This window comes from Phoca vitulina, unplaced genomic scaffold (assembly GCF_004348235.1).
Source record: "Phoca vitulina isolate PV1807 unplaced genomic scaffold, GSC_HSeal_1.0 scaffold61, whole genome shotgun sequence".
Classification (NCBI taxonomy): Eukaryota; Metazoa; Chordata; class Mammalia; order Carnivora; family Phocidae; genus Phoca; species Phoca vitulina.
This window is the reverse complement of record NW_022589764.1, coordinates 6,203,377-6,231,083: the sequence shown is the minus strand read 5'-3', so window position 1 is coordinate 6,231,083 and position 27,707 is coordinate 6,203,377. Positions and strand designations below refer to the sequence as shown.

Sequence of the window (27,707 nt, the reverse complement as noted above, 5' to 3'; positions counted from 1 at the left end):
CCATTTTGGCAATGCGGTCAACTCAGAGGCTGCCTCACTTTCCATGGACCAAAGTCAAGGATACCCCTAGGTCATGGTATGAGGGATCACGCGGACTTTCAATCCCTCTTTGGGGTTTCTCCTTTTAGGACTCACTCATGGCTCCCAGGGGGCTGGAGTGATAAGAAGCCCTCTCCCATAGTTACAAGATCTAGCAGAAATCTGGGTGGTACCTCTGGCACAGTGGCCCAGGTCTGGCTCCCAGGAGGCCCAGTCTATGCACGTGGAGTCTCTGGGCTGGCCATACAGGGTCTGGGCCAGCTTCCCAGAAGTCTCCAGTGGGCATGCCCCAGAGCTCTAGGACTGGGGGCGGGTGGTGACACGGTCTATGGTAGGTGCGTGGAAAAGGTCTGCGGATTTGGGGTCCTGGCTACTGCCTCGTGGGCAACATCAGCATCAGACCCAGGAAGCGGCTGAAACTGGAATTAGGGCACGGAGGCCCTACATGCCCAGCTGCATCGGACCCACGTGCACCCACCCCCACCCCAGCCCCTGCCCCCCTCCCCGCATTCTGAAGCCAGGCCATGTAATTAGCATGCGCATCCTTGTCACTTACCCCATTTGCATTTACCAAATAACCAAGCCATCCACCCTCTAAAACATGAACCCCCCCCCCCCCCAAGATATTTTTAATGCCGTTCTTGCATGTTTTCCTGCATTTTTTTTTTCAGTGACTGCGTTTCTTTGAACCCCCCGAAAAGAGATACCCATGGCACAGGAAGGAGCCGCCAGCCCAGGCAGGCAGGAAGGCTGTCCCCACGGCCCGGGCCTGGAGCTCTTGCAAGCCACCAGTGACCCCGGTCTCCCCTCCTTCCTCCTGCATGCAGCGTGAGCAGCCCAGCCCGGCCGTGGCCTCACCTGTCGTTGGCCACAGGCAGGGCGATCTCAAACTTGGCCAGGAACTGGAAATACTGCTCCTCCGTCTGCTGCGTGAAGCCCGTCCCCACCAGCAGCATCCTGAGGTCCTCTGCCCGGATCACCCCATTCTTGGCCACTGACCGCGAGCCCTTGATGTTGAAGATCCTCTGCAGACATTCGGACAACCAAATGGGGTCAAGGAAGTAGAGGTTCCTCAGGCCGTGGCTGGTGTCCGGGAAGTGCAGCAGGGTGCCGGTTTCTATGAGGAAGCTGATGGCTGCCCAGGGAAGGGGAGGACGAAGCAGCATCAGACAAAGGGTGACAGGGACTCTGGGGTGACCTAGTCCCATGTTCTTCTTAGGAACCAAGCAATGCTCCCAGCACCCATGGCCCTTTCCACGGCTCTGCTGCCCAGTCCCGGGTTCCCTAGCGGCACCCCATAACTCTTGCCGACGCGCTGACCTGACGGCCAGCCAGGGGGCTCCAGTCTGCCCATCTCCAGCATTCGCGGACCCCATCTCTGCATATGTGCCTACTCATTGAATCTGTGACCCCCCCCACATCACAACCACCCAGAGTGCTCTGATGGTCATTTGCAGACAGGCGCAGAGCGGTGAGAAATGGGACGCACCCCCCCTTCCCGGGGGCCCGCGCCCCGCCCTCCCGGGCTGCCCACTCACCGGACTGCAGGTCCTCGTAGTCTTTGATGTCGTTGTGGGCCATGTGCTCCACCAGCTGCCCCAGCTGCCTGTCCGTCAGGTACTGCACGTCGTCGTTCAGGCTGCGGCGCTGCTGCTCGGCCAGCACTGCCTCCTGGAGGCTCAGGTAGCTCCTGGGGATCTGGGGGGGGCAGGTGGGCTGGCTGGGCCCCCCCAGGTGGCGAGGCACGCCCCGCCCACCCAGCCCTGCCTGCTGCCCCCCACTCCCTGGAGGCCTGAGTACGTGAGCTTCTCCTCTCACCCCCGCCCCATCCCCGGCCTCCCCCCGGCCCGGTCCCCAAAGTGCTCGCATGGGGACCACCGAGCCTGAGCACACGGCATACGTGTTGGGACTCTTGGCGGAAAGAGAGCGGGCCCCCCTGGTTGCAGCTGGAGCCTGAGGTACGCACCAGCCTCCCCGCAAGTCTCTGGCAGCCGATGGTGCTGCCCACATCCTTCATGTTGCACGTGACATGGAAAATCAGCTGCCGCAGCCCCTCCTGGCCTTCCAGACTCTTACAGGAGAGCTCGCTGTGAGTGCAAAACAGAACGTGATCACTCATCACACCGCTTCTCTCTGATGAGCGCTGTAGCATCTCTGTGTCCCAGGTTTTGTCCCTAATGCTGGCAAGTTAAAAGAACCCGTGAAAGGTGAACGCAGGGACATGTATTAAGGTCTCACTTGGTGCAAAGCTCTGTGCGGGGAGCGATGCAGTATGTGTCCTGAGCGCGCCCATTTTACAGAGGAGGCATGTGAGGCCCGAAGGTGCAAGGTGACCCCCAAGGACACAAGCTGGAAAGGAGCAGACTCGGGTTGGACCCAGGTCTGGCCCAGAGCCGGTGCCCCTGTTGTCACAGGCCTCAGGGGTGTTCTCAAGGGCACACGAAGAATTCCTGAAATTCTGCATCAGGATCAGCCAGATCCTGCATTCTGAGGCAGGCAGAAGTGTCCCCAGGCTGATCCCTGCACCGAGGTCTGTGGCACTCCATCCAGAGGGAGGGAACCCGAGAGCCCCCAGCACAGTGTAGCAACCCGTGCTTGATTCCTAAGAGAGAAGGCTTACTTAACTTGCTGAGCTCCTTCCATCATCTGTGAAGTGGGCACAATGATCCCCATAACCCACGGGGCTGTTGTGAGTCCAAGGACAGGAGGTAAGAGAAGCAACAAGCCCAGGGCCCCCGGTCCTGCTGCCACTAGTGGGCCCGGACCACTCAGACCCAGTGTGAGGACCAGGACCATGCCGGGGGTCTGTAATTGGTCAGAGATCAGCAAATGTGACAGGGAGTACACGAGTTTCCATCTCCTGGTCCCAAGGGGGCCGTGCACGCTCAGCACTGGCCACAGGGGAGGAGGGGACCCTGAGGAGGGGACCCACACACCCGGAGAGGGTGTGTCCAGGCTCTGCCCTGCCAGTCCTCTGGCTCAGCAGCCCCCTGCAGGCAGACCCCAGCGTCCCCGGGCAGACAGACAAGCGAGGTAGCCGGAGCCTCAGCCCCAGCGGGGCACCAGGTACCAGAGAGCAGGACACTCACTGCAAGTGTTTGAAGGTGATGTCCGGGAAGCCGGTGGCCCGGGACCCAGAGGGCGAGCGGCAGAGCGCCAGCACGTAGGCGCGCAGTGTTGCGATTCTCTCCACTCGGAATTTGGTTTCGATTAAGTCCAGGTGCGTTCCGACCACCAGCACCACCGAGTTTGGGGCCTTGGCCTGCCGGAGAGAGCCCCACAGCTGAGCATCGGCTCCCTTCACTCCAACAAGGGACTGGGAAACGGCTCCCAGGAAACCTCGAGGGCATGTTGTGCATAGAGGGGTTCCGGGAGGCACCCCAGAAGGGCTGGATTTCCCATCCCTTCAGCCAGTGCATGAGCTACCTGTGACCTGGCCTGCCTCCAGCCTCTTATCATCTTTACCTGTGAGAGGGGAGCTCTGTCTTCCTCTTGGGTCCAAGAGTTGTGGGGGGAGGGGCCGGCTCTTAAATTTAAGGTACAAGAAAATTAGGAGAGCTCGGACAACCATCTGGCCGAGGAGGGTTTTAAGCGCTCCACGGTGACCTATGATTCGGGGGTCCTCTGGACGCCCGCCAAGATGCCCAGTGTTTCTCCCTGACCGTTTCCCTTGTTTTTCCTCAGTAAAGGGGGATGCTTCAGAGAAGAGGCGCCCCCCATCCCCCGTGATGCTCCGAGGCCTGGGAGCTGCAGGGCTGGCGTCTCCTCACCTCGATGTTGAGCAGCCAGAACTGGAGATTGGCCACAGCCTCCTCCCCCAGCGCCAGGTTCCAGACCACCACATACAGGGCCTTGTCTGTGAAGAAGCACTGGTTGACGGTGGCCATGCTCGCGGGGCCGCCGATGTCCCAGACGGTGAATTCCACAGACTCCACCTGCTTGAGCAACAGGGGCAATGACAGGAGGCATTTAGGGACCACGGTTGCAGCGGAAGAGCTTGGCCCGTCCTGCCGTTTGTCTCGGAACCCAAGAGAGGGAAAGGGGCCCAGCAGTGCGGAGGTGGGACTTCTGGAAGCTTCAATCTACCGCTCACAGAGCAGGGGGCCGGGCCCTGGACAGCGGGCTCCCGGGGGGCTGGGGTGTTTGCGTCCACCTGTGTCTGCAGAACACTGGGGACACGGCCCTGCCTCTGCTGCAGACGGTTAGACCTCCCGCTGGAGGGGGCCCCGGGGCTGACGCCGGAGCTCATGCCGAGGCTTAACCTCCATCCGTGGGAGGCCGCGGCCCAGGAGACAGGCCTCCGCACTTGTGTAGGCCGGAGGGCGGCGCCCACCAAGGATGATGGGAAGCCGCCCCGACGTGGGAATCACACAAAAGATTAGCTGTTTGCGGGGAAAGGCTGTGTAAACGGTGGTTTCTCCACGGTCCTATGAGCTAAGAGTCTGGCCGGAGCAGCCAAGACTGCAGCTTTCTGCAGCAAAGGATCATTTCTGAGACGTTGCCCGTTGGCCGCCGAGATGAGGCGTGCTGACCTGCTTTTGCAAGGGAGTGAAAATGGACAGCCATTCTAAACTGGCTGAGGGCCCAGACACACGGGCAGGGATGGGGCTCCACGTTCGAGAGATCAGGTGGTGGTTGTCCTTCGACAAAGGAGGGGAAATTAGAATGCTGGCCAAAAGGAAGTGGGGGCCAAAGGACAAGAAAGATGGAAACAGCAATTCACCCCTCGGAGCTCGGACCATTGTTTGCTAAAGACCGGCTGGAAGAAAGTGATACTGAGTAACTGCTTTAAAAAACAAAACAAAAAACCAGGAGAGAATCCAGAGATTCTGGGTGACTTTAGAGAGCTCCTGGACACGAGTTAGTGAGATTCACTCCTGGGGTGTTCTGGGGTGGTGGTGGTTCTGCCGGTATTAGGTATTTGACTGTCCTGGACTCATTCTGAACTCATTCTGAGGTGGGACTCTGCTCTGTACAGGACCAGTTTCCGAGTCTGTTAAAATATACAGCTTAAATGCCTAATGACCCGAACTGGAATGCCCAACTTGGAAAGTGATTTTCTGTAAAAGACTTTGCAAGGAAACCGGTCTCTAGTTGGCCCTGTGCTGGGGGCCGTAGGGGGACATCGTGCAGCCTCTTCCCTGAGTGTTCCTTCCCTGAGCTGGGAGAAACAGCTAAGGGCCCGTGCTATGGTCTATCCCTCCAACTCTTCTGCAGGCCCTTTCCTCTGATTCCAGGGCAAGACAATGTTCATTTTCCTTTGTCTCATACTGAACAGAATACAGGATGATTAAGAGTTGCCAAAGGATTCGTGTTAAGTAGGGGCTCAAGAACTCGACTTTTCAGAACGTGGGGTGAAAGCAGGTGTCAGGGAGGCCAGCGCATTCATTCCAGGAGTGCTCTCAGCCTCCCCATCAGGGGCAGGTGCTGCTGTGTCTCACTGCCTAGAGTAGCAGTTTGCCCTCAGCTCTGGGGGGCAGCTCGAAATGCCCATTTGAAGCTCGGACCATTTGAAATGCCATCCTTAGGGCCAGGAGTGGAAAGGCCTGGCCACTGCTGTCTTTAGAAGTTCATCAGAGAAATCTAATGGACAGCCAAGATTAAGAACCACTGGCCCGAAGCCTCAACTTAACTATAACAGAACAACCACGAGATCATGTTAAGAAATTATTAAGAAATTATTCACTGCCCTTGGCAGGAGCAGCCCTTGTAAATATTCTGGGCCTCAGACAGCAGGCTGTGAAAATCCCAGGCTCTCTGGAGAGGAGAAAGAAGGGGTCCGGGGAAGCTCCCTCCCACCCCTGGGGGGACTCTGCACGCCGACCATCCTTGACCTTGGCTCTCGAGCCAGCTGGCCTCTGGAGCTCCCACTTGGTGGTCCTGATGGTGGCCTCGCTGTGCACCACCTGGGGGGCCCTCCCCGTCTGTAAGATCTCCAGGAGGGTGGACTTGCCCTGGCGCGGAGGACCCACGATGATCATCTTCATCAGCTTGCACTTCTCTGCTTTCCGCAGCTGAGCGCGCAGGTAAGACAACATTGCTTTGGGGCCTACGCAAAATCACAGAGCGGGGAAGGTAGATGCTGCTGACATGCGGGTGAGAACATGCTCACAGCTCTTGGGAAACAAAAATCCTGTCTTGAAGGAACACTTTCTATGTGTTCTAATGGGGGGAAGTGGAGAGGGCGATTGGGTCAGATGGAGGGGGGAAGTTGCGGTCATAATTACCCCAAAAGTGAAGTCCAAAAGTCAAGGGCCTAAAGACAATATCCTTCCTGCCCAGAGAATCATAGTTTTATTGTATGGTTAATTGCAATACAGTGGTACCCAGCCACGGGAGCCCAAGCTGCTTCTAGCCCAGGTCCTTAATGACCGGACTTGAGTCCTCTTTCCCCAGGGGAGGGGGGAGTGCCTCAGAAGCCCTACCTTCTTTTTTGATCTCTGTGGGCACGTTGCTGATGTTCAGGTCTTCAATGTCCAACTGCCAGAGATTGCTCAGCTGCCCCAGCTCAGGAGGGAGCTCTCGGAGGCCAGGATTGCTGAGGGCACACGTACACCATGGGAGGACACCGTGGGAGGACACACGCACACACACCCCCACACCCACACACGCAGCAACCTAGCAGCCTGGCAGCCTCTGGGTCCTGCACCCCAACCCCGACATCTCGGGCTTTGCTTTCGAGCATTCCGTTTAGACAATAACTCCAAAGCCTTTCTCGCTAGAAAGCCAGCTCTGTCTTCTGCAGATCCCTGTGGCTTAGAACTAGATTTCCTTCCCCAACGTCCTCAGCTCTTCTATTTATTACGATGCCATAAAGATTATCAGTGTCTCTTCTCAAAAAGGCAATGCAATGGAATTATTTGATATTTTCATTGTTTCGCATGCTGCACCCCCTCCGTGGCACCTGGTGGTAGGTTTTCAGTAAATGGAAGGATGACTGACTGAGCAGTTCTCACGGCCCCTGCCTTCCCCTCGCCCACCTCTTTGACTAAGCCCTGTTCTGCAAGTCCCCCTGCTGCCTCCTGGTACATAGATGGCTTCTTCCCCCTCCCCCCCCGGCAGTGTCTGGGTCCTCAGATGGGTTACAGAGGACACTCTGCCTCCCTGCACTGGCTGGGTACTCACTTTCCCAGGTAGAGCTCCGATAAACTCTTCAGGAGGCAAACCGAGGGAGGGATGGCGTCCAGGTGATTGTCGTTCAGACAAAGGACTTCCAAAGACTCACTTAGGAAGGCCGGAAATTCCAGCACCCCCGCTGCGAAGAAATGGCAAAGCAGACTGGCTGGATGTTTGCAGATGATTCTGGACCATCCCAGCATGCAGGTCAGCCGGGTGGACCTGCGGGTGCAACCTCCAGAGGGCATTTTGGCAAGTCGCCCCGAATAAGGTGCTCATCTTCCTGACCGAGGGATTCTAATTCTAGGGGATGGTCCTACAGACATCCGTGCCCGTGTGTGGCAAGGATGTGAGGGCAGGACACTCCATGGCACACTGTAACAGCCAAAACAGAAGACAGCCTACCGGGAGGTGGCTGATGAGTAACGAGAGAATATACAATTATTGCAAAGCATGGGGCAGGTCTACACGTGCGGGTATGAAGTGATACTCAAGAGCTATTGGTGAACTGAAAACGTGGGTGTGCGGGCATGTGAGCAAACACACACCCCGTGCATTTATGTGTGTATGTTTCACGTACGTGTGCCGTAACGCACATAGATGCTCTGCGATGCTGTGTGCAGGCCACACATGCACACAGGCACATGGTGTTAGAGACATGCACACACACCACACGTGTGTGCATGTTACATGCTGTTCCAGGCACGTGAACACACAGGCGCACACGCACGGACATGTATGTTAGACACAAACATAATGATTACTACAGACGCATCAAATTCCACCGTCGTCTCTGGGGAAGGGAATTACTAGGAGGCTGGATATTCATTCCACACCATTTGCCACTGCTCAAAAATTCTGTTTACTGGGGACCTGCCTTCTTCAATTAAAAGAAAGCCAATCTATTAACAAATAATACAATGGGCTCGGTTTTCAGGCTGCCTGAGATGCCACTCTCTGAAAAGCCAGCCAACTCTCTGGTATTTAAGCGACTTCGTTAATGAGGCTAATTATGAGATTCCCATTAAGATCATGTTGTATGTGTTCCTTCCTCGGGCACCGGAGTGTGGGAGCTGAGAGCGACTGGGGTTGGGAGCTTGGACTCGCGCACTGATGGGGATCAGAGGCTTAGGTTTCAGCAAAATCTCCAAAGTGCCTTATCCTCCCTGGTAAGGCAGGGAGTGGTGGGGGGTTGGGGGGGTGGGGTGGGAGGGGGCAGGACTCCACGCCTGCAAGGGTCCCTTTCAGCTCCAGCTCCCAGAACTCAAGATAAAAGACAGCCCCAAAGCCCTCTCCTCCGGCCGTCTGCCAGCCCAGCGAGATAGAGAAGCCAGGATTCTCTTGTTGGGCTGAAGCGACTTTCCTGCCCTTGATCACAACTTTCTCCCTTCGCTCTGGCTCTTCTCCACACGTGTCGCCCGCGGTATCGATGGTAATGGGGTAACCTAGGATCAGAGAATGTTCTGGGAGAGACGATAACGGAATCCCGAAATCGGAGCCCAGAAAACCAGCCCAGCCGGTCCCCATGGGAAGAGGACTCAGGGCAGTACCTCCTTCACTGTAATGAAGGTGCAATAGACTTTTAAAGACGGCTTTGAACGTAAGGAAAATGCTCAAAAGGACTTTTTTTCCCCCCCAGTGAAAAAGAATGATTCACTTTAGCCTGCCCCGGCACACACTGAAAGAACATGCACGGGAAGAAAGAAAGGCTCACTTTCTTCCCCGAGAACACATTCAGAACACCTGGCCTCTGTGCCTTCTGATTTTCAAGTCGTACCTCGGTGTTTATGAAGCCTAAGTAATGGGCGGATGGAATAAGGAACTACCACGGGGAACAGAAGCAGCACCTGTCACAGAGCTCCTGGCCCCGTGCAGAAGCGGGTCTGGGAGAGCACAGCGCCAGGTATTTATGAACTGTAATTATGCCTAGAGTTATTTATGACTCTGCTGGTCTGAATTTTACCGTAAAAACGGCTGTCCAAATTATTTTTGGACGAGGCCGCTGCACAAATAGGACTACTTGAATGTACATAAATCTCCTTGGAATTTTACTATCCATCTGCAAACAAGTTAGCTTTTATAGATAATTCCTTACCCGAGGATCAACAGCCCCCAGAGAATAACCTGCCCTCCTCCGCCCCCCCCCCGAAAGAATTTTCAACCGGGTCTCCTTTTCATCCAGGGGTGGGCCTCAACATTCGGGATGAAATTAGCAAACTCAAGAGGCCTTTGTCATGTGCCAAAGCCACCATCCACCTCTGCCAGGGAAACTTCCAAGGGGTGTGGCCTCCTCACCTCGCGCCCCAGCCGGGCTCCTGCGGGCCACCAGCAAAACCATTTTCCAGAACATTAGTACACACTCCTGTTGTGTTTTTTGTGGCATGCCTTTGGCCTTGTACTCTGATGGCTCCACAGGGAGTGTCTGGTCCCACTGAGTGTTGGGCCCTACCTCCTCATGCTCTTCTGCATTTCTAAACTGGAGACACATTTATAATCCACTCAAATGGACGAGGCTCAACCCACAGCAATAGAAGCCTGACCGAGGTCTATCCCAGCTACACTTTTCAAGGGTATTATACCGTTTTGGCATCAATGAGAAAAAAGTGTTTGTCCTTCCTTCCAAGTGAAATCCCTATGTCTGGACTCAATTTCCAAAGTCCTAAGGCCCCGCATTTTAAAAAGGATGAGTTATGAAATTCCTCATTGTGCGGCCCCATTAGTGTGGTTCGGGGCCTTCTCATTTGTTTCTGGGCCATTTGGACTTCCTTTTCTGCAAACTGTTTATATCCTTTGCCCTCCCCTATTTCTTTTTCCAACTGAGTTATCCTTTTCAAAAAATTAATTTGTAAGCAGTCTTTGTGTATTAGGGAGTTAAGCCAATTTATGTCGCAATGATTTGCGTTGAAAATATTTCTTCTCAGTCTGTTTGCATTATGACTTGGTTTATGATGCCTTTTACTGAACAAAGCTTTACAGTTTTTACAAAGCCCAAGGTTTTGGTCTTTTTCTAGTGACTTCTGGATTTCCCACCTAGTTTTTAAAGGACTTCTCCATCCACAAATTTTACCTATATTCTCTTAAATGTTTATAGTTTTCTTTTTCTTTAATGCTTAAAAATCTGAAATCCACATGGAAATTTTTGTAGTAGATGTAAGGTAGGGAATCCACTGTTGTGATTTTCCCCTTCCAACTGGACAGGCAGGTATAACACAGTATTTATTAAAGCAACAGAACATGTTTCCCCCACTAAATTGAAATGCCACCTTGTCATATGCTAAATTCCTATTATTTACTTAGGTCTGTTCCACTGATGACATGTTACTTTTTTAATCACACCTAAACACACACACTCACACATGACTGATGCATACGTATGTGTGTATATACACACATACCAGTTCATTAAGAAGTGTAACAGGTGGACAGACTATTTAGGTCATCTCCTGCAAATGTGTCCTGGCCTCTGGCATTTCTCGTCCCCATCTTACACCATCTGTACTAGAAGAGCACTTGCCAACATAAACTGAGCCAAAGAAGAAAGTTATGTTACATTGAGAATGACCTAAATATTGGTTCCTGTTCTCCGGGACAGCATCCTGAGGGATATTTGTGGGAGCATAGCTGGCTTTAGAAATCTTTGCTTTCAGGTTAAAAAAGAGGGCTGGCTGAGGAGCTCAAGGGACAGGTCCACACCTTCCCCCCATACCTCCCGGAAAATGATGAATGAGAAGAATTTGTTTTCCTGGAATGCTGTCTGCTGAGCTGGCTTGGTTGTAGACCCAGTAAGAACACTCTAGGAACAGTTCTGTTTCTGATGAGTTTGGGGGAAAACAGAATCTCAGGCTGGCCAGGGCAGTGGGGCTGTGCTCCCATGTGGTCTTCATCAGACGCTATATAGTGTGGCCATGAAGACCTCACGGTGCTACCCTTCCCAACCTCGGGGCTGGGGTCCCTCAGTGCTGGGCTGAAACCTGGTTCTGTCGCCGAGCAGCCATGTGACCTGGGCAAGTCAGTCAGCCCCTGTGCTGTAGACTGAATTGTGCCCACCCCCCCTTATACGTCAAAGCCCTAGCCCCCAACGTGATGATATTTGGAGTTGGAGCCTTTGGGAGGTAATTAGGTTTAGATGAGGTCATGAAGGTAGGGTCCCCATGAGGGGGGATTAGTGCCCTTATAAGAAGAGATACCAGAGAGCTTGCTCTGTCTGTCTGTCTGTCTCTCTCTCTGAGAAAACAGCAAGAAGACCCTCACAAGGAGCCTGATCTCAGACTTCCAGCCTCCAGAACTGTGAGAGCATACATTTCTATTGTCTCAGCCGCCCAGTCTGTGGTGCTTTGTTATGGGAGTCTGAGCTGACTGCAACCCCGTGGGAGCCTCAGCTTCCTCACCTGCAAAGTGGGGAACCCCCAAGCCATACCCCATGCCATAAGCCTTACAGAAAGGCGCTAACAGGTGTACCATCTCTAGGGCGGTGCTCACTCATGGCAGAACCATCCACACCATAGCTACCAGTCCCATTGGATGGCAAGCAGGAAAGAGGGTTTCGGGATACTTGCAGGCCACACCTGCCTGATGAGCAAGGGGCACAGTGCGCGCCCAGGTTTCTCGGGGAAAGCCCCATGCAAGGGCGTCCCCCGGTGGTGGAGCAGGGAACTGCCCGCCCGGCGGTCTCATCTGCCCCCAGGGACTCACACACCTGTCTCGGTCCCAGAACGCTGGCGCCCTCTGGTGGTGAAAAAGGAAATACGCTTTGTTTTCAGTCCGTCTTCATTTCTGCAGGGGCAAAAAAAAAAAAAAATCAGATTTTGAGGCGAGCATGACAATTTTTGCTGTGACACTATAATGCCGAGCCATGCGGAGATAAGGGAGAACATTCCATCAGCAGGGTGTTGGGGCCCCCCGCAGCTACTAGGTAAGCACCCACACTGCTTAAGCTCAGCATGGCCAATGGTGATTTCGATTCTTGAGCTTTTCCATTTCAGGCAGGTGTGAGCATTTCTGTGCCTGGCAAGATGGCCCATTCCAGCGGCTGTTCCATATCACACACTCTCACTGGGGTGGGGGGATTCTCTTTCAGGGGTCAAGTCCTGCTAAGAAGTGGGCTTCAGCAAGTGAAAGAGGGAGGCTGGTCTCCAGGACCCCAGGGGCCAGCTGTGCTCATCCCCACATTTTCATCTTTTATTAGAAGTCTTTGGGAGTGATTTTTATTCAATGGATGTGCATTTGGTGAGTGGCTGGCCAAAACTTTGGAAAAGAATGACAGGTTAGGCGTGAGAAGATCCTCCAGGAGCCTTTAAAATTTAGAAATGGGAGGATGCTGTTATGGGTGAATTGTGCCCCCCACCTTCCAATTTATGTTTTGAAGTCCTTTTTTTTTTTTTTTAAGATGTTTTTATTTATTTATTTGACAGAGAGAGAGAGCACACAAGCTGGGGGAGTGGGAGAGGGAGAAGCAGACTCCCTGCTGAGCAGGGAGCCAGATGTGGGGCTCAATCCCAGGATGCTGGGATTGTGACCTGAGCCCAAAGCAGACGCTTAACTAACTGAGCCACCCAGGCGCCCCTATGTTTTGAAGTCCTAACCCCAGGACCTCCGAATGTGACTGTAATTGGAGGTAAGGTCTTTAAAGAGGTAAACAAGTTAAAATGAGGTCATATGAGTGGACTCTAATCCAATCTGACTGGTGTCCTTCTAAGAAGAGATTCAGACACAGGTATGCACAGAGGGAAGATCATGTGAGACACAGGGAAGAGGGGGTTCTATGCAAGCCCCGGGGAGAGGCCTCGGGAGAAACCTCAGACTTACCCCATCCAGAAGCGTGGGGGGGGGTGGGGAATAGGCGTCTCTTGCGTAAGCCCCCCAGCCTGTGATGCTTTGTTACTGCAGCCCTAATAAACCAACAGAGCCACCAGCCCCAGGGGCTGCTGGACTGTGGTTACACACGCGTTTTAGAACTTGCCAGGGTAAAGAGCCCCCATGCTTACTTGCCAAATTGGTTTCTGGAAAGATCCAGGGTTTTGAGCTGTCTGCAGGTCCACTTCTCTTGAGGTGGCAGCGCCACGAGCTGGTTTCCCTGTAACCTTAGGAACATGAGGGCCTGGAGAGAAAGGGAGAGAGATGCAGAGACACCATCAAACACCACAGGGAGGACAGACTGAGGAGAAGGGTCAGCTCCCTGACAAAATGCAGCAAAATGATGATAACCGATTCACCTTCGCCAAGATTCCAATAGTGTCGGGCTCAACAGCCTCTTAGAACTCATGAAATTATACCCAACGCAGCCAACAGGACGGTCTGAACACAGTCCTTCCCTCCAGATCAATGGGAGGCAGTCATTCCAGAACGAAAGGAGTCCAAGTACGTCTCAGCGTTGGGCCTTCTGAAGAGCGACAATTACTCACGGGCCTGCCCGGGGAGCAGCGGCCAGGGCCAAGGGTCCTGGAGGCCAAGGTATCACACGGCGGCGGGGCGCCCCTGCCTCCCGTGACCTCCTCGGGGGATGCCCCGTGCAGGGGCAGGGTGGCGGGGACACGGAGGGGCACCCGCCCCAGCCAGGCCCCCTCTGCTGGCCCGGTGCCCCCTGCTGACCCCCTGGCCATCGGCCCTCTGTCCGCCCACCAGAAACTGCGGGGGACAAGCTCCGCCCTTGGACTTGTAACATGTTTTACTTTAGTGGGAGTACAGGCGGAATGTTGTAACCTTTCTCGAAGCCTTCACTAGGGACAGGGACTCTCCTGTCCTCGGTGGGCAAGGCTCAGGAGTGCAAACGGGCTGCCCCGCTTTATACTCCCTACTCCATGCCCTCGCCTCCTCCCTTGTCAAAGGGGGTCCAGGCCGCCCCCACCATCACAACCAGCATGGCACCGAATGCCTCGTAGGGCCGTGCGTGCGCCAAGCCCCAGGACCCCAGGGTTGTGCAGGGCCTCCCAGGACCCCCATCTGGAGGGGGAGACCATGAGCAAACATGAATTCCCACAGGGCTGAGTGGTAAGGTCCTGGACAAAGTTCTTTCCCTCCTGATCTGCTGCTTCTGGCCTTGGTGGGAACCAGAGAACCCAGTCGGCATGCTGCTGGGGAGAAATGAGGATACCGACTCAGATCAGGGGACTAAGCTAATAAGCCAGGGGTGCCCCTGAGGGGAGCAGTGACCTACGCCCTCACGGACCAGGGCCCCCATCAAAGTGTGCAGGCCCCGGGGCCTGAGACTTGGTGGCCCTCCTCCCTGAGAACACACAGATAGAAGGTACCTTCCTGGCCCTTTAGGGGTCCCTGAACATGAGGGGAAGCTGTACTCCTCCCGGCACGAGACCCTGTGGGGGCCCAGGTGGCTGGCCTGGCAGGACTGGGGGGCGAGGCCTGTGCACTCTGCCCGGGGCTGCCCTGGTGCCTTCAGCCAACACTGGTCAGGCCCCGGGTGCCAACGGATGCATATGAGCTCTGCTCTGCCTTACGGGGCTCCCATTCGAGTGGGGAAAACAGAGACAGGTGGGCAAACCACCTAAGATAAGAAAGCAGCCCCAGGTGGGTGGGTTGGGGCAGGGGGACATGGCGCTCTGGCAAAAGGTACTTTCTTGAGTTCACATCCAAAGAAGCTTCTCACCCCCAGGAATTCCAGTTCTGCCACCTCTGGGGAGGGAGACGGGCAGGAAGGCCCACCCCGCAGTGCTCCCTCGGCTTTGCACACTGGTAGGCCTTGGCCGGGGGTGGGGGGGGCAGGGCCCAGAAGGACAGAGGCCAGAGAAGGCCAGACAGAGGGCTGCTGGGCTGTGCTTTCATGTTGCTCACTTCCTCCCAATCTTTGCTCATAAATACGCACATTTTTGACAATTGAACCTTTTTTTTTTTTTTTTTTCATCTCAGAAGCTCAGGAGAAGCCTACAGATTGTATTGCAATGTGGACTGATTCCCTCACAGAAGCCAAAAATGAGAAAGAGAGGGCGATCAGACTTACATCAAGCTGGAAAAGCCCCAGGGGAACTTCCTTGAGAGCATTTTCTGAGAAATCCACATCCCTCAGGTGGTTTTTCCAAAAGACAGCCATCTTGTCTGGTAGAGATTCCAGGGCATTTTTGGATGCTTTACAACATTTCTAGGAGTTTGACGAGAAAGAGAAGGAGATATTGATTAGCTTCTTAAGTGCATTAAGCTTATGAGAAAGACCATTTCCAAATCTGATGTGGAAAATCAGAACGCGACAATAAGGCTCTGTTATAAATACAACTTGGCTAAGAGGCTATAAACTGTCATTGTCCCGTGTTGCTGTCCTTGCTCCAAGGAAGGGACGGGAATGGTTTCCTGAGGGACACAAAGGTGGCTCATGCTCCTATCCCTTCATTCCAGAATATCTGGCCCATTGTCCTTGGAAATAACAGCATCATGCTGGACCAAGCTCTAGAGACGAGCCGGTTTCCCACACACGTATGTTTAAACCAGAATGCGAACGCTAGCGATGGAGAATTTCTTGGTTTGAAACCAACAGCAATAAAACATAAACATTCTTTATGCTAGTCCATCTGTTTTAACAAGCAAACTTCCCCAGAAACAAAAACACCATTTAATCGGCAGTGCGGTGGACGCGGATTATTTCTTCTTCTTTTCTTTGTTCTTATTTCACAGCTAGTTGAAAGGAACCGTGTCCCCCTTTTGGGCAGAACTCCCCCATGCCAGATGAGCAAGCTGTAACTGTGGAAAGTTCTATGGGTGTTATGGCACGAATCTCAAGCCCGGAGCCGGGGCGGGGCAGTTGCGGAGGGGGCTGGCTTTCAGGTGAGTCACCTGAGACACTCAGTGGCCGGACGCTGAGTGACACCGCTCGGTGGTAACAGGAGAACAGAAATGCTGCTACCCAGCCTGGTCACCAAGGGGAGGAAGTGAGAGAGAGCCCTGAGTGGTGTTCTGGTTCACGTCAGATGCCGGGTTGACGGGCCTTTCATGATTTCCGGGAAAATACTCACCAAAGGGCAGGCCCAGGCATCTGGAAACACCTTCAGGTTATTTCTGGAGACATTCAGAGAATTGAGCGACTTGAAGCAATGAAGGAAAAGTGCAGGGAGTTCTGTCAGTTTATTGTCAGAAATATCGAGTTCCTGTAGCTTCCGCAAACCAATCCAGTTAGTGGCTAGGGAAAAAGAAAATATTAAATTGGTGAAAAGACTGCTGTCAAGAACAAAATGACAAATTAGGTCAGGGTGTCGATGATACAACATACCCCCTTCTTCTTCAAACAATTTTTCTAAGTAATTTTTGGAAGCTGTCAGTTTTTGAAGTTTTGAGAGGTGCAGGAATCCCGGTGGGAGGTGGGGCAGTTTATTGCTGGAAATGTCAATCTCGAGGAGCCTGTGGTTGAGGAGGGAGGCAGTCAAGGCATCAGAAGAAAGAGGAAAAGCATCTCTGTTACATGTTTCTCTGTGGGCGTAATACTCTTTTCCCCTCACGCAATGCTGAAGAGCATGCGTTGAAAACGTTGCAGTAGGACTTCTATTCATCGCATTAACTATTACCATGTCCCGTGCAGACGAAGAAAATCACACGTCTCTTTGGTGGGCCCAGGTCTCACTGACCAATAAGGATGTAAACCTTTCTCGATGTATGATAGCAAAGTCAGCTGGTGTCCCAGAAACTGCTGGAAGGCCCTAGGGCCGTGCTTCGAGCCATCTGGACCCCCGAGTCTGGCCCTGGCTAAGGACCCCCACTCAGAAGACACTTGTTCTTGAAATGTTTGTGTGGCGCCTTCTTCCCCGTGGCTTACTTCTGCCCCTATGCGCTGTGGGACATTCCCTCTTACTTCACTCTAGGTGAAGCCTTAGCTTTTGAGATCGGCTTATAGATCCTTATAGAGTGAGGATCACTGCACATCAGTGGAGTGAGGCCCCGCCCTTCCCAGGCAGCCTCAGGGGGACGGCTCAGGCCTCTTCCCAAGGCCCCCTGAAAAGGGAGACCAGGAGCTGCCCACGCCATCCACCTGCTGCTGGAGTGCTTTAGGGGCAACTCTTTCTCTGAGGCCCTTCCCACTTTCCCTGGGAGGTCAAATAAAAACGGGTGCCCCTGGGCCTCACTGTTTCCCCCCAGCCAGGAAGCGTTCAGCCTTCTCAGATTTCTGTCTGCAGGACCAACACCACACATCTCGGGCGAGCAGACTGCATGGCCACCATGCGCAGTGTAAGGTGGGCCAGACAAACCGCTTCCCCCCCAGACATCTCTGCGTTCCCCTCGGAAGGAGGGGGGCACCGTACTCCTCAGAACTGTGTAAGGACAGGCAGAATTTCTCTCCTTTTACGGAGAATTGGTTTTCAAAACCACAAACTCCAATCAAGGAGTACGTAGCAGGAGGAGGACTGCGGGGGGGTGGCCGGGGGGGGCGGGCGCTGAGTACAGAGGTCCCCATGCACACCCCAAGGGGCCTGCGTGGGGCGGGTGCCCACCTGGAGCAGATGATTTCGTCTGATGACTGCACACCAGGCAGCTCCCCCAGGTGGTTCTTGGAGAGGTTCAGCTTCCGGAGATTGATGAGTCCCCAGGGGATGACGGAGGGGAGGGAAGCCAGGCAGTTGGCAGAAAGGTCCAGCTCTGTGATCTGGCAGGAGATGTCTATGAGCCAGTCCAGATCCACCCAGGGCAACTTGAGGTGGGACCATTTCACACGAAGAGCCTGGGTTTGGAGAAAGGGGAAAAGCACCCTCGGGGAGCCCGGGGTGCCAATGTCAGCTTGGAATAGAGCAATGATTTATGTGACTGTCCATCTCACGGACAGACTCTCTGTCTGTCCATCTCAGCTGGAGTCCCAGGGCGTCAGGACCTTGGCCAGCTGTGGCTGGCACTGCGTCTGTATCTCACGGGTGATCTCTGCAAGACCCCACCCCACTCTGCAGCCTCTAGGGGGGGCTGAGTGTTGCCTCTTCAGGGCTGGAATCAGCAGGAATGGCACCTGCTCTGTATGGAGAAGGCCAGCCACGCTTGGAGGGGCCTCCCCAGACTGGAGAAGGAGGCTGAAGACCAAACCTGGGTCTCTCCCCTGCAACACAGCGGGCCCCACACTGGGTGCTTTGTGGACGGGCTGCTTCCGGAGTGAGAAAGACCAAATATACAGACAATGGCCAGGCCGCATATAAAAAAACAGAACTTTGACACATCACCTGTCAACCTGCCTGGGAAACTAACCCCCTTCTCTACAATAACCAGCGTGGGGAGCCAGCCTGCTCTAAGCCAGACTTGTAGGGAACCACATTGCCATGCTACCATCAATCCAGTCACTTCTGTAACAAACAGCCCCAAATGGCCAGGACTTGATTAATCATGGACAGCCTCCCCAGACTTTGTCCCCACATCCCACTTAAATCAACCAGAGAGGGGCGCCTGGGTGGCTCAGTCGTTAAGTGTCTGCCTTCAGCTCAGGTCATGATCCCAGGGTCCTGGGATCGAGCCCCGCATCGGGCTCCCTGCTCAGCAGGAAGCTTGCTTCCCCCTATCCCACTCCCCCTGCTTGTGTTCCCTCTCTCGCTATCTCTCTCTGTCAAATAAATAAAATCTTAAAAAAAAAAAATCAACCAGAGAAAGCCAAAGTGCTCCCCCAACCAATCACGCAGGACAGCCCCCATCTCGTGAGCTGCCTCCAGCTTCCCCATCGATAGCCTCCAGTGGGGGCACCCCTGAGGCTTTCCCTTTCTCCCACGAGAAAGCTTTCCCACTTCTCTGCCAAAACACAAGTGAAGGTAGCTGACTCCCTTGCGACAGCAAATTCAGAATAAATCGTCTTTGCTTTTCTCATTTGGCTGGCCTTTGTTTATTTCCACAAGAGGGAGTCAGAAGGGCCAACCGCTTGCTGGGGTGTGGTGGTTAAATACACATGAGCAAGGTTTTTCTCTTTTTTTCTGGATTATCAAAGGATTTGGGGCTTGATTCAGTTTCCGGGGGGAGGAAACCAGCTTTTTGGCTTGTTTCTCCAAAGCAACTGGAAATCCATACAAGGAAATTAGAGAAACAAAAAATCAGTGCTTGGCAAACAGGAAAATGTAACAACCAAGCCAATGGCGGGAAAGACCAGTAACGTGGAGTAAGTTTGCTTTCAAAATTGGCAGAACCAGACACACTTCCTTATGTGGCCATTAGATGGCGATGTGTGTCTGGTCTTTATCTCCTTAGCGAGGCTGCCAGGATTGGGAAGGGTGGGTCTGTGACACCCTCTCAAAGCTCTGATCTTTGACCCAGGGGATGAAAGACTCTGTCTTGTCTCTCCATTCACCTGGATGAAGAGGGACAGGTGATGGTCTGCTGGATTTGGGATCAAGAGAATGGAGTTTTAACTTCAGCTGATTTTTTTTTAAAAAGCCAAGTAAGTCACTCTATTGCCGTTTCTCTTGTCATTACTGTTTCCCCCACACTTTTTTATTTTGAAAAATTTCAGACCTGCAGAAGAGCTGAACCTGGATAGTGAATACGCATGAAATGCCCTTCACCTAGATTCCATTGTTAATCCGACGCCACATTTGCTTTCTCTCCTTTCCTTCCACACATACTTTCCATTTTTTTAAAAAGATTTATTTATTTATTTTAGAGGGAGAGGGGGAGAGAGAGAGAGAGTCCCAAGCAGACTCCACTCTGAGCACAGAGCCCAACGTGGGGCTCGATCCCACAACCCATGAGATCATGACCTGAGCCGAAACCAAGAGTCGGATGCTTAACCGGCTGCACCACCCGGGTGCCCCACATTTTTCAGTTTTTGCTGAATCATTTCCAAGTAAATTATAGCCATCATGGCACTTCACTCCTAAATACTTCAGCATGTATCTCTACAGAACAAGAATATTTTCCTATGTGACCACTATATATGGATCATTTTCAAGAAATGAAATCAATACAGTATTATCAAATCCACGGTCCACGTTCACATAGTCTCAGTTATCCCAGAAGTGTCTTTTATAACTATTTTGTGTCCTGATCCGGGATCCCATCAAGAATCACACATTGCATTTCGCTGTCATGTCCCTCTGCTTTTCTTTAATCTAGAAGAGTCCTCATGGCTTCTTAGGTCTTTTTCCACATTGGCATAGCAATTTTTCAAGTCCGCTGTCTCATAGAGTACCCCATATCTGAATTTACTCAGTTCTTTCCCCTCGTGTTCAGATTCAAGGTAAACATTTTTGGCAAACATCTCAGACAATGAGGAGTCCTCTCAACTGAACATCAGCAGAGGGCACCTGCTGTCAGGTAATTCCACTACTGATAAGGCCAAGTCTGCTCTCTTGTTGAAGGTAGTGTCCGTCGGACCGTCCTTTTGTAAAGGTGCATTTTACTCTTTGTGATTCATAAGCAATCTGTGGCGTGATATTCTGAGACTGGTGAATATCTTGCATTCCTACATGATTTCACCCAGTGGTTTCAGCGGCCATTGTTGATCCTAGCCTGGCTCAGTTAGTACGCTGATGGTTACAAAGCAGTGATTTTTGTAAAACTACCATTCCTCCTACATTTGTTACTTGGCATTCTTCTGTACAGAAGGGGGTCTCCCTGCCCCATTTAAGTATCCCTATGGACTCATGGATTCTCTCTTTATTCAAAGTGTTATAATTATTATTATCATTATCTCTTTTGCCGCTCAGGTCATCCCCAATTTGGCCAGTGGGAGTCCCATCAAGGGCGCTCCTGTGTTCCTTTGACATATCCCTACCTGTTTGGCGTACTTCCTTACTTCCTGGCAAAACAGGATGCTCCCGTCTCCTCTGGTGCTTTCCAAACCCCAGCCCTGCAATCAGCCCTGATTCCCTTTAGCAGAAAATGGTATTTAGAAACTAGAATCTGGGTGTTAGGCGTACCCACTGCTATTGGGGTGTCACCGCTTCTCAGCCCATGGATCCGACACAGCTCTGTATTTCACAGGAGGGCATCCTGATGCCTGCAGTTCAAATCTAGCCACATGGGCCTCTCCCTAATCTTTCTAGAATTTGTAATTGCATCACCCTTCATCTGGTTATTGTTGGGTTTCATCTGTTAAATAAGCAGTTGGGGCCAGATGATGTCTAAGTTACTTCTGGACCCAGGATTCTCCCTGGCTTGGGTGCTGAGAAGGACAGAGTGCTCCTGTGGGGAGCCTTGGGATCAGCATAAGAGCTGGCCCAGGAGTGGGCTGAGAGCAAGGTCACCGTTCCAGGCTTTGCAATGCCAAGTCAAAGAAGGTACTCCGAGGGCCTGGAGGCCTCCTCTTCCTGGATTCTTGGAGACACACACTGGTCCCGGGCCCAGGACCAGACAGCTGGACACAAAGCCAAGAGGCCCAGATTGCAGTCTGACTCTCCACTCACCCTGTGTGGCCATTTCTGGTCATCCATCACCAAGTGGATTTGTCTTGGACTGACAACGGCAGCCAAATGGAAGCTGAAAAAGGGGTGGTTTTGGTTTTGATTTTTAACAACAAATCTTAGGTGTCTATTGACAGTCCTATAACTCAAACGACAGGACCATCAAAAATAACTAAAAAACCAGAAATGATTCCGACTGTGCTTGTGACATGAACGAATGATGGTACAAAAGGATCAGGGAGACGTTCTGTCCTGACAGTTCTGTCTCCCTCCTGCATCTCTTTCACGTTCTGTGAGCCCAGAGCTGCAGCCTATAATCAATCCCATAAGGGGCAGGGGCTCGACCTCAGGAGCCCCAAGCCCCGCCATGTCCGCCTGACTAACTCCATGGGGGCCTCGGGCGAGTTTTGGTAGACGTGGATACCTTCTCGGGCTGTCTGGCTCAACTCCCCTTAGATGAACCTGCCTGCTGATTTTGTACTGCACTAACCCAGACCCCAGGGTCATCTCTCATGCCCCAGCAGGCAGTGCGGCCGTCCAGAACCCGGCCCGTGTGCACCTCAAGCGCAGAGCCTTGATGGACGGTCTCGGCTGGTCAGCAGTGCGTCCCGCATGCAGCAGACACTAAATAAATGCTTGCGCCCTGACGAGAATCAAACCACTGAGAACTGCAATCCGTCCAGTCACACCTCCAACCGGATCGATCATCCTAAAATGTCAAGGTCTGCACAAAACCGTTCAGCCTTCCCCCCAGCCCCAGGCTGCCTGCAGCAGAGCATCCCAGCTCCTTCCCTGGGGAGCCCACAGCGCCAGTCTCCCCAGCCGCTTTCCAGCTTTAGGCCTCACTGTCTCCTCCCTGCCCTCTGCATTCCCGTTGTTGTAGGTAGAAGCACCTGGGGGATGGGCATGCTCCTAAGAGCAGAGGCTGCAAGGCCAAGGAAGAAACATGCCAACCAAACACAGAAACTGCCTGTTCATGAATGAACCACAGGGCTCAGAAAGTGGACCCAACGCTGAGATTCTTAGGTAGGCTGTGGGGAGCCAGGGAGTGTGGCCTCGTTGTCAGTAAGTGACTGGCCCATCTGCCGAGGGGCTGCTGGGGAGCCCCGGGGCTGCCAATACTCCCCCTGGAACGCGCGTTGCTTGGTAATGCTTGGACACTGCGGAAAGCACAAGGTGGGTGGGCCTGGGAGCTAAGAGAGCTTTTGTAAAAGCGTATTCCTAAAAACCGGCCTCGTTTTGACGGAGGGTGTCATGAGGTCACTGGAGGATCCGAGATTCTGCAGGTCTGGCTGGCCTCTGCCTTCACACCATGCTCTGTCACCACATTGGCTCGCACCCTGCCCCGGGTTCTCTGCCCTGGAATTCACAGCCCTCCTGCCTCCCGTCTAAACCCTACTAAGCCTGCAAGCTTTGTGGCCAGAACTGTCTTCCTCATCGCCCACGAGGGTCTGTGTTACCACTAGACACGCCAGATGCTGCCAGTTCCTAAAATTGAGAGTTCTTTCTAGGTCTTACCCCCACCAGAGTTTCTACAGGGTGGAAATCTGCTAGACTCACAACGCCCCAGGAGAACGAGTCAAAAGCAGAAGTCTGAAAACAGGACAACACACTCAGAGTATAGATATCCTTGTGAAAAGACTTCTGGGCTTGGCGGTTGGGGAAAAACAAAAAACATGTGAGATTTCTACCTGGGCTTGGGTTGGTTTGAAAAGTTTCATTAACAAAAGTGATTTTCCTTTCGGCGCCCAAACATGACAGGGTGCCCGAGTGTTTATAGAGTGGCAGGAGGGAAGTTAACACGCACACAGTTAAGCAGATGACAGGACCCTTGACGTGGAAACCAAGCCGGGTGAGCCCTGAAGCCCTTGTTAACTTATTTATGTTTGGCCCAGGGAAGGATCACAATAAACAAGGTTCGGAGAGAGAGAAGCCAGCGATCGCCTAATGAAACCCATGCACCCTGAACTGCAAAATCAGAGACAGCTGGATGTGGAGGACCCCCCCCCCCCCCACCAATTCACCAGTGCCGTGGCTAAGGCACCCCCACTCCCGAGCAAACAGACGGAAACACACTCATGTTTGTCCTCGAGCACGAGCCCTTTAACTTTCGGGCAAAAGAGAAGGAAGTACTGCTTTTCCAGAAGGCACAGGGGGATGACCTAGAAACTTCGTTCCCAAGGCAGTGGTAGTGATTAGGACCGAATCAAGAAGGCCTAGATGTATTTAAGGGCATGCCTCAGCGCAGAGAGTGATGTTTGGGGTGCTTCCGTGTACGAAAGACCTCCCTGTCCTGTGGTGGGGGCTGTGGTCCGGAGGGCAATTACCTGCCTTTACACAAACCTTCTTGAAGCCACTGGACATAAAATATCACACTGAAAGAGCCGGTAGGCCACAATGACATCACCTAGGCTTGCTTTTATGTCAGCGCAACCCTCATCGGTGGAAGAAAGATAATTGGTAAGCGAAGGGCTGTGGTCTACAATGCTTTCAGCCTGGCTTTCAACCTTGAGAGTTGTGGGCTGGTAGGGGGCTGTGTGCCTCTTCCACTGGCTAGGTGGAGAAGAGCCTCACCAGAGTGGGGGTTCAATATCACCTCCTCCTGGTCTCTACGGAGCCCTCAGAGCAGAATTCATACCTGTTCTCCCTGTGTTGCCAGTTCATTGTTCCTATCAGTTGGTCCGTGTTTGACCTGTGACCTACGGCTAACTGTGTAAGAATCTTCCCTCCTCGGGGCTGTCAATCCCTTGAGGGGACTGACTAGAGCTCCATGACATTAGGGCATGACAAGAAAAGACAGCTTATATAATCAGTCTATTCCACCAAGACACACATGTTCAAAGGGCACGGGAGAGACAGAGAATCTTCTAAAATGTATTCGTGAATTCTTGGCCAACATAAAACCCAAGCCTTTCTTTTGGGGGTTAAGCAAAAATTCCTGGGATGATGGCGGGGGGTGCCTTCTCCTTGTTGGGCCAGCCAGAAAGCCAAGAGCCACCTTCTGATACCTGAAGGAGCGGGCAGAGCCCCCAGATGGCTGGAGACACAGCAGAACCCACGGGTCTAAACTAAACAGAACGAACTCGGCAAAAAGCCCGAAGAACAAGTCAAAAGAAACCCTACAAACGAAGATGCCTGCAAATGTTCTCGGGGAACCCAGACTGTTCAAGGAGGCCAGGGAGGACAGGGATTTGGCTGGACAAAGGATCAGCACATTGGAGACAGCGGCTCTGTCCCAGCCTCCTCATGCACGTGAGGACTACGACGCACAAGACACGACTGATGGCACCTGCCTCCATGCCTGCCTCCTTGCCCCCTAGGAGAAACCCTCTAGGTGAGACTTCCAAACACCTGCTGCTCAAGTCCCTGCACTCTGGCAGGGGAAGGCTCTCAAGAAGAGATGGGACATTCAGCATGTAAGGATGAGCAGGAGATTGGATGTCCGTCCGTGCATGGGAGGTGGCCATGACCGATGGACCCGGCCAAGGGCAATGAGGCAGCGGCCACAAGGATGATGTTATGGGCTGAACTGTGTTCCCCACAAAAGATATGTGGAAGCCCTAAGCCCCAGTACCTCTGAATGTGACCTTCATTGGAAAGAGGGTCTTCAGAGAGATAATTAAGTTAAAATGAGGTCATTAAGGTAGATCCTCATGTAATATGACTGGTGTCCTTATGAAGAGGGGAAATTTGGTCACAAAGGCAGGTACATGCAGAGACAGGATGTGTGAAGACGCACAGGGACAAGATGGGATGTGGCTGGAGTGATGGGTCTACAAGCCAAGAACACCAAGGACTGCCAGCCACCACCAGAAGCTAGGGAGAGGCAAGGAAGGACCCTTTCCTAGAGCTCAGAGGGAACAGAACCCTGCTGTTGGCACCTTGATGTCAGACTTCTAGCCTCCAGAACTTGAGACAGTAAATCTCTGTTATTTTAAGCCAACCAATTTTTGGTACTTTGTTACGGTAGCATTGATACAGATGGGAACAAGTCAAATGAAGATGAGAGAAGTCAGGACCCGAGAATCCGGAACATTCCATGGACAGAGGCCCACACATTAAAAAAGGAAAAGAAAGAAACAGAGATTTTTAAAGGCCAAAAGGATGCCTGAGACAAGTAGATTAGAAATATAGTGAACAGGTAAGGAAAAGGACAGTAAGATTGGTCACTAAATTAGCCAAAAAGCCTGTGAAGTCTCCATAGTGTAAAGGAGAGTTTCAAAAACGACCTGAGAATAATTACAGGGAGTAAAGGAAGGGAGAGATAAAGAGAAAGGGGAGGTCAGCCTTCCTCTCAGACTCAGAAAGAAGATTAATTCAATGACTTAGTTAATGAAATGACTGAATGAGAAAAAAAATGTAATCAGCGCTGAAAAAGCATGTCTGCTCAAAATATTTTAAGTATCAGGATTGGTAGTGGTTAGCTGCCAATATGATTTAAGGCGAATAAACAAAAGGAAATATTACCATAGAAACCACATCAATGGGAAACATAAGTACAAAAATAACTTACAAGCAAACCTAGGATGGCATTTTAAACAGTCTGTTGCCTCCAAGGGCACACTCAAGGTCAGACTGTAGGGAAACCCTCTGGAAATTGAACTGTGATCACATGATGACACTGTGTCCATGACGCTTTGCAATGCATGCCCAGACTTCCGTGCCTACCTTTTCAGCTGACCCTCACAGTAACCCTGTGAGGTCTCGCACATAAAGAACCTCAGAGTTCTTGCTCAAAGGTAACAGAACCAAGATGGCGATTCAGGTGCCCAGCGCTCTGGTCCCTTCCTACTCGACCACCATGTTCCTTTCCTGTGGCCGTGGAAAAGTTGACAATTTCAAAGGCATTCGGAGAAATAACCAAGGCTCCTTGATAGTAATAAAGATGCTCAATCATAACCCCAAAATACGACCATGCTAAATCTTTATGTTCCAAACCTGGGCAAAATAGGTAAAAGAAAAACTAAGGTGTATTCAAGAAAAATGCCAGCATACAATGATAGATCAAATTTGGAATGAATCAAGGAATTATAGAGCTACGTACTGCCATAAAAATGGGGGATCACCAATAGGAGGGGGCAGGAGAATGAATTCTGTGTTCAAATAGATATGAACTTGCACATCTGATTAAATTCTGAGTATGAAGGAAAAGTAAAGCAGAAAAGGGAACAGGGAAAAAGAGTGCAGGGAGAGGCAAACATCTGCTCTATCTTACCTGAGGACAAAGGCAAAATAGAGGCAGAACCAATGAGAGAAGCAGAATTAGAAGGTGGCCAATCCTTTGAACATGAAAACATGACCTTTTAAGTCATGCTTGTGTAGGAGAGGAAAACCAAGTCACAACAGAATATATTTTTAGAACAACAAAAGTATTACAAGTAATGGAAAAGACAATGCACAACTCTGATCGCAGTTGCAAATAGAAAAAGTGAAACATAATAAAGCAACTCCACCCTACTTAGAGTAGAAAGCTAAAAAAAAACAAAACAAAACAGGAAAATTAAAACAATTAGACTAAGCATAGAGAAACCAGAGTAAAGTCAAAACAAGGAAGTCAATAAATAAAGCCAATTCAAGGGTCTTTGAAAAAAATAATAAAGTCAATAACCAATTGACTAAATTAAAAAAAGATTTAACTATAACTTTAATAATCTAAGAATGAAAATGACAATCTGATGACCAATGTAAAAACAATGTTTAAGTTATGGGAGGTGTTGTCCTTGGCCACAGCTAAAAACAAACCAAATAACGATGTTGAAATGCAAGATTTACTTACAAAATAAAAATTCTGGAAGTGACATAAAAAGAGAAAAACAGAATAATGTATATAAGACAAATAAGTAAAATAACTAGAGACTCACTCCCCAAAGGCTCCTAATTCAATATAATTATTTTTTAATATTTTATCCCAAAGTTTTTCTTTATTTTTATTTTTTAATTAATTTTTTTTTAATTCCAGTGGAGCTAACATACAGTGTTATAGTAGTTTCAGGTGTACAAGATAGTGATTCAGGATTTCCATATATCACCTGGTGCTCATCACAAGTACCCTCCTTAATCCCCATCACTATTTCCCTCATTCCCCCACCCACCTTCCCTCTGGTAACCATCAGTTTGGTCTCTATAGTTAAGAATATCTGAATGCCAAAAAGTGTTTAGTAAAATTTGGCATTTTTTCTTCACTAAAATATTTTAAAAGTAGATAGAGGATTTTTCCTCAAAAAAATCATTATGCTTCCCCCCACCATAGTATTTCAGTCA

The 27,707-nt window shown here is 51.6% G+C and overlaps 1 protein-coding gene across 5 annotated transcripts in view; it reads right to left on the bottom strand.

The window, feature by feature from the left end:
* The window catches only part of LRRK1 (leucine rich repeat kinase 1), a 126,051-nt gene that overhangs the window by 30,144 nt on the left and 68,200 nt on the right, over positions 1-27,707 (bottom strand). For 4 of the 5 annotated variants that reach the window (XM_032391249.1, XM_032391251.1, XM_032391252.1 and 1 more), the window contains 14 exons: positions 17,577-17,803; positions 16,364-16,491; positions 16,110-16,273; positions 15,107-15,244; positions 13,140-13,252; positions 11,852-11,928; positions 7,165-7,294; positions 6,465-6,577; positions 5,874-6,088; positions 3,810-3,977; positions 3,129-3,301; positions 2,006-2,126; positions 1,578-1,737; positions 898-1,174 (listed from right to left, as the gene is read on the bottom strand). In XM_032391249.1, coding sequence (XP_032247140.1) covers positions 898-1,174; positions 1,578-1,737; positions 2,006-2,126; positions 3,129-3,301; positions 3,810-3,977; positions 5,874-6,088; positions 6,465-6,577; positions 7,165-7,294; positions 11,852-11,928; positions 13,140-13,252; positions 15,107-15,244; positions 16,110-16,273; positions 16,364-16,491; positions 17,577-17,803 — 2,204 coding nt within the window. The remainder of the gene's footprint in view (positions 1-897; positions 1,175-1,577; positions 1,738-2,005; positions 2,127-3,128; positions 3,302-3,809; positions 3,978-5,873; positions 6,089-6,464; positions 6,578-7,164; positions 7,295-11,851; positions 11,929-13,139; positions 13,253-15,106; positions 15,245-16,109; positions 16,274-16,363; positions 16,492-17,576; positions 17,804-27,707) is intronic. The other variant, XM_032391250.1, reaches the window with a different exon arrangement.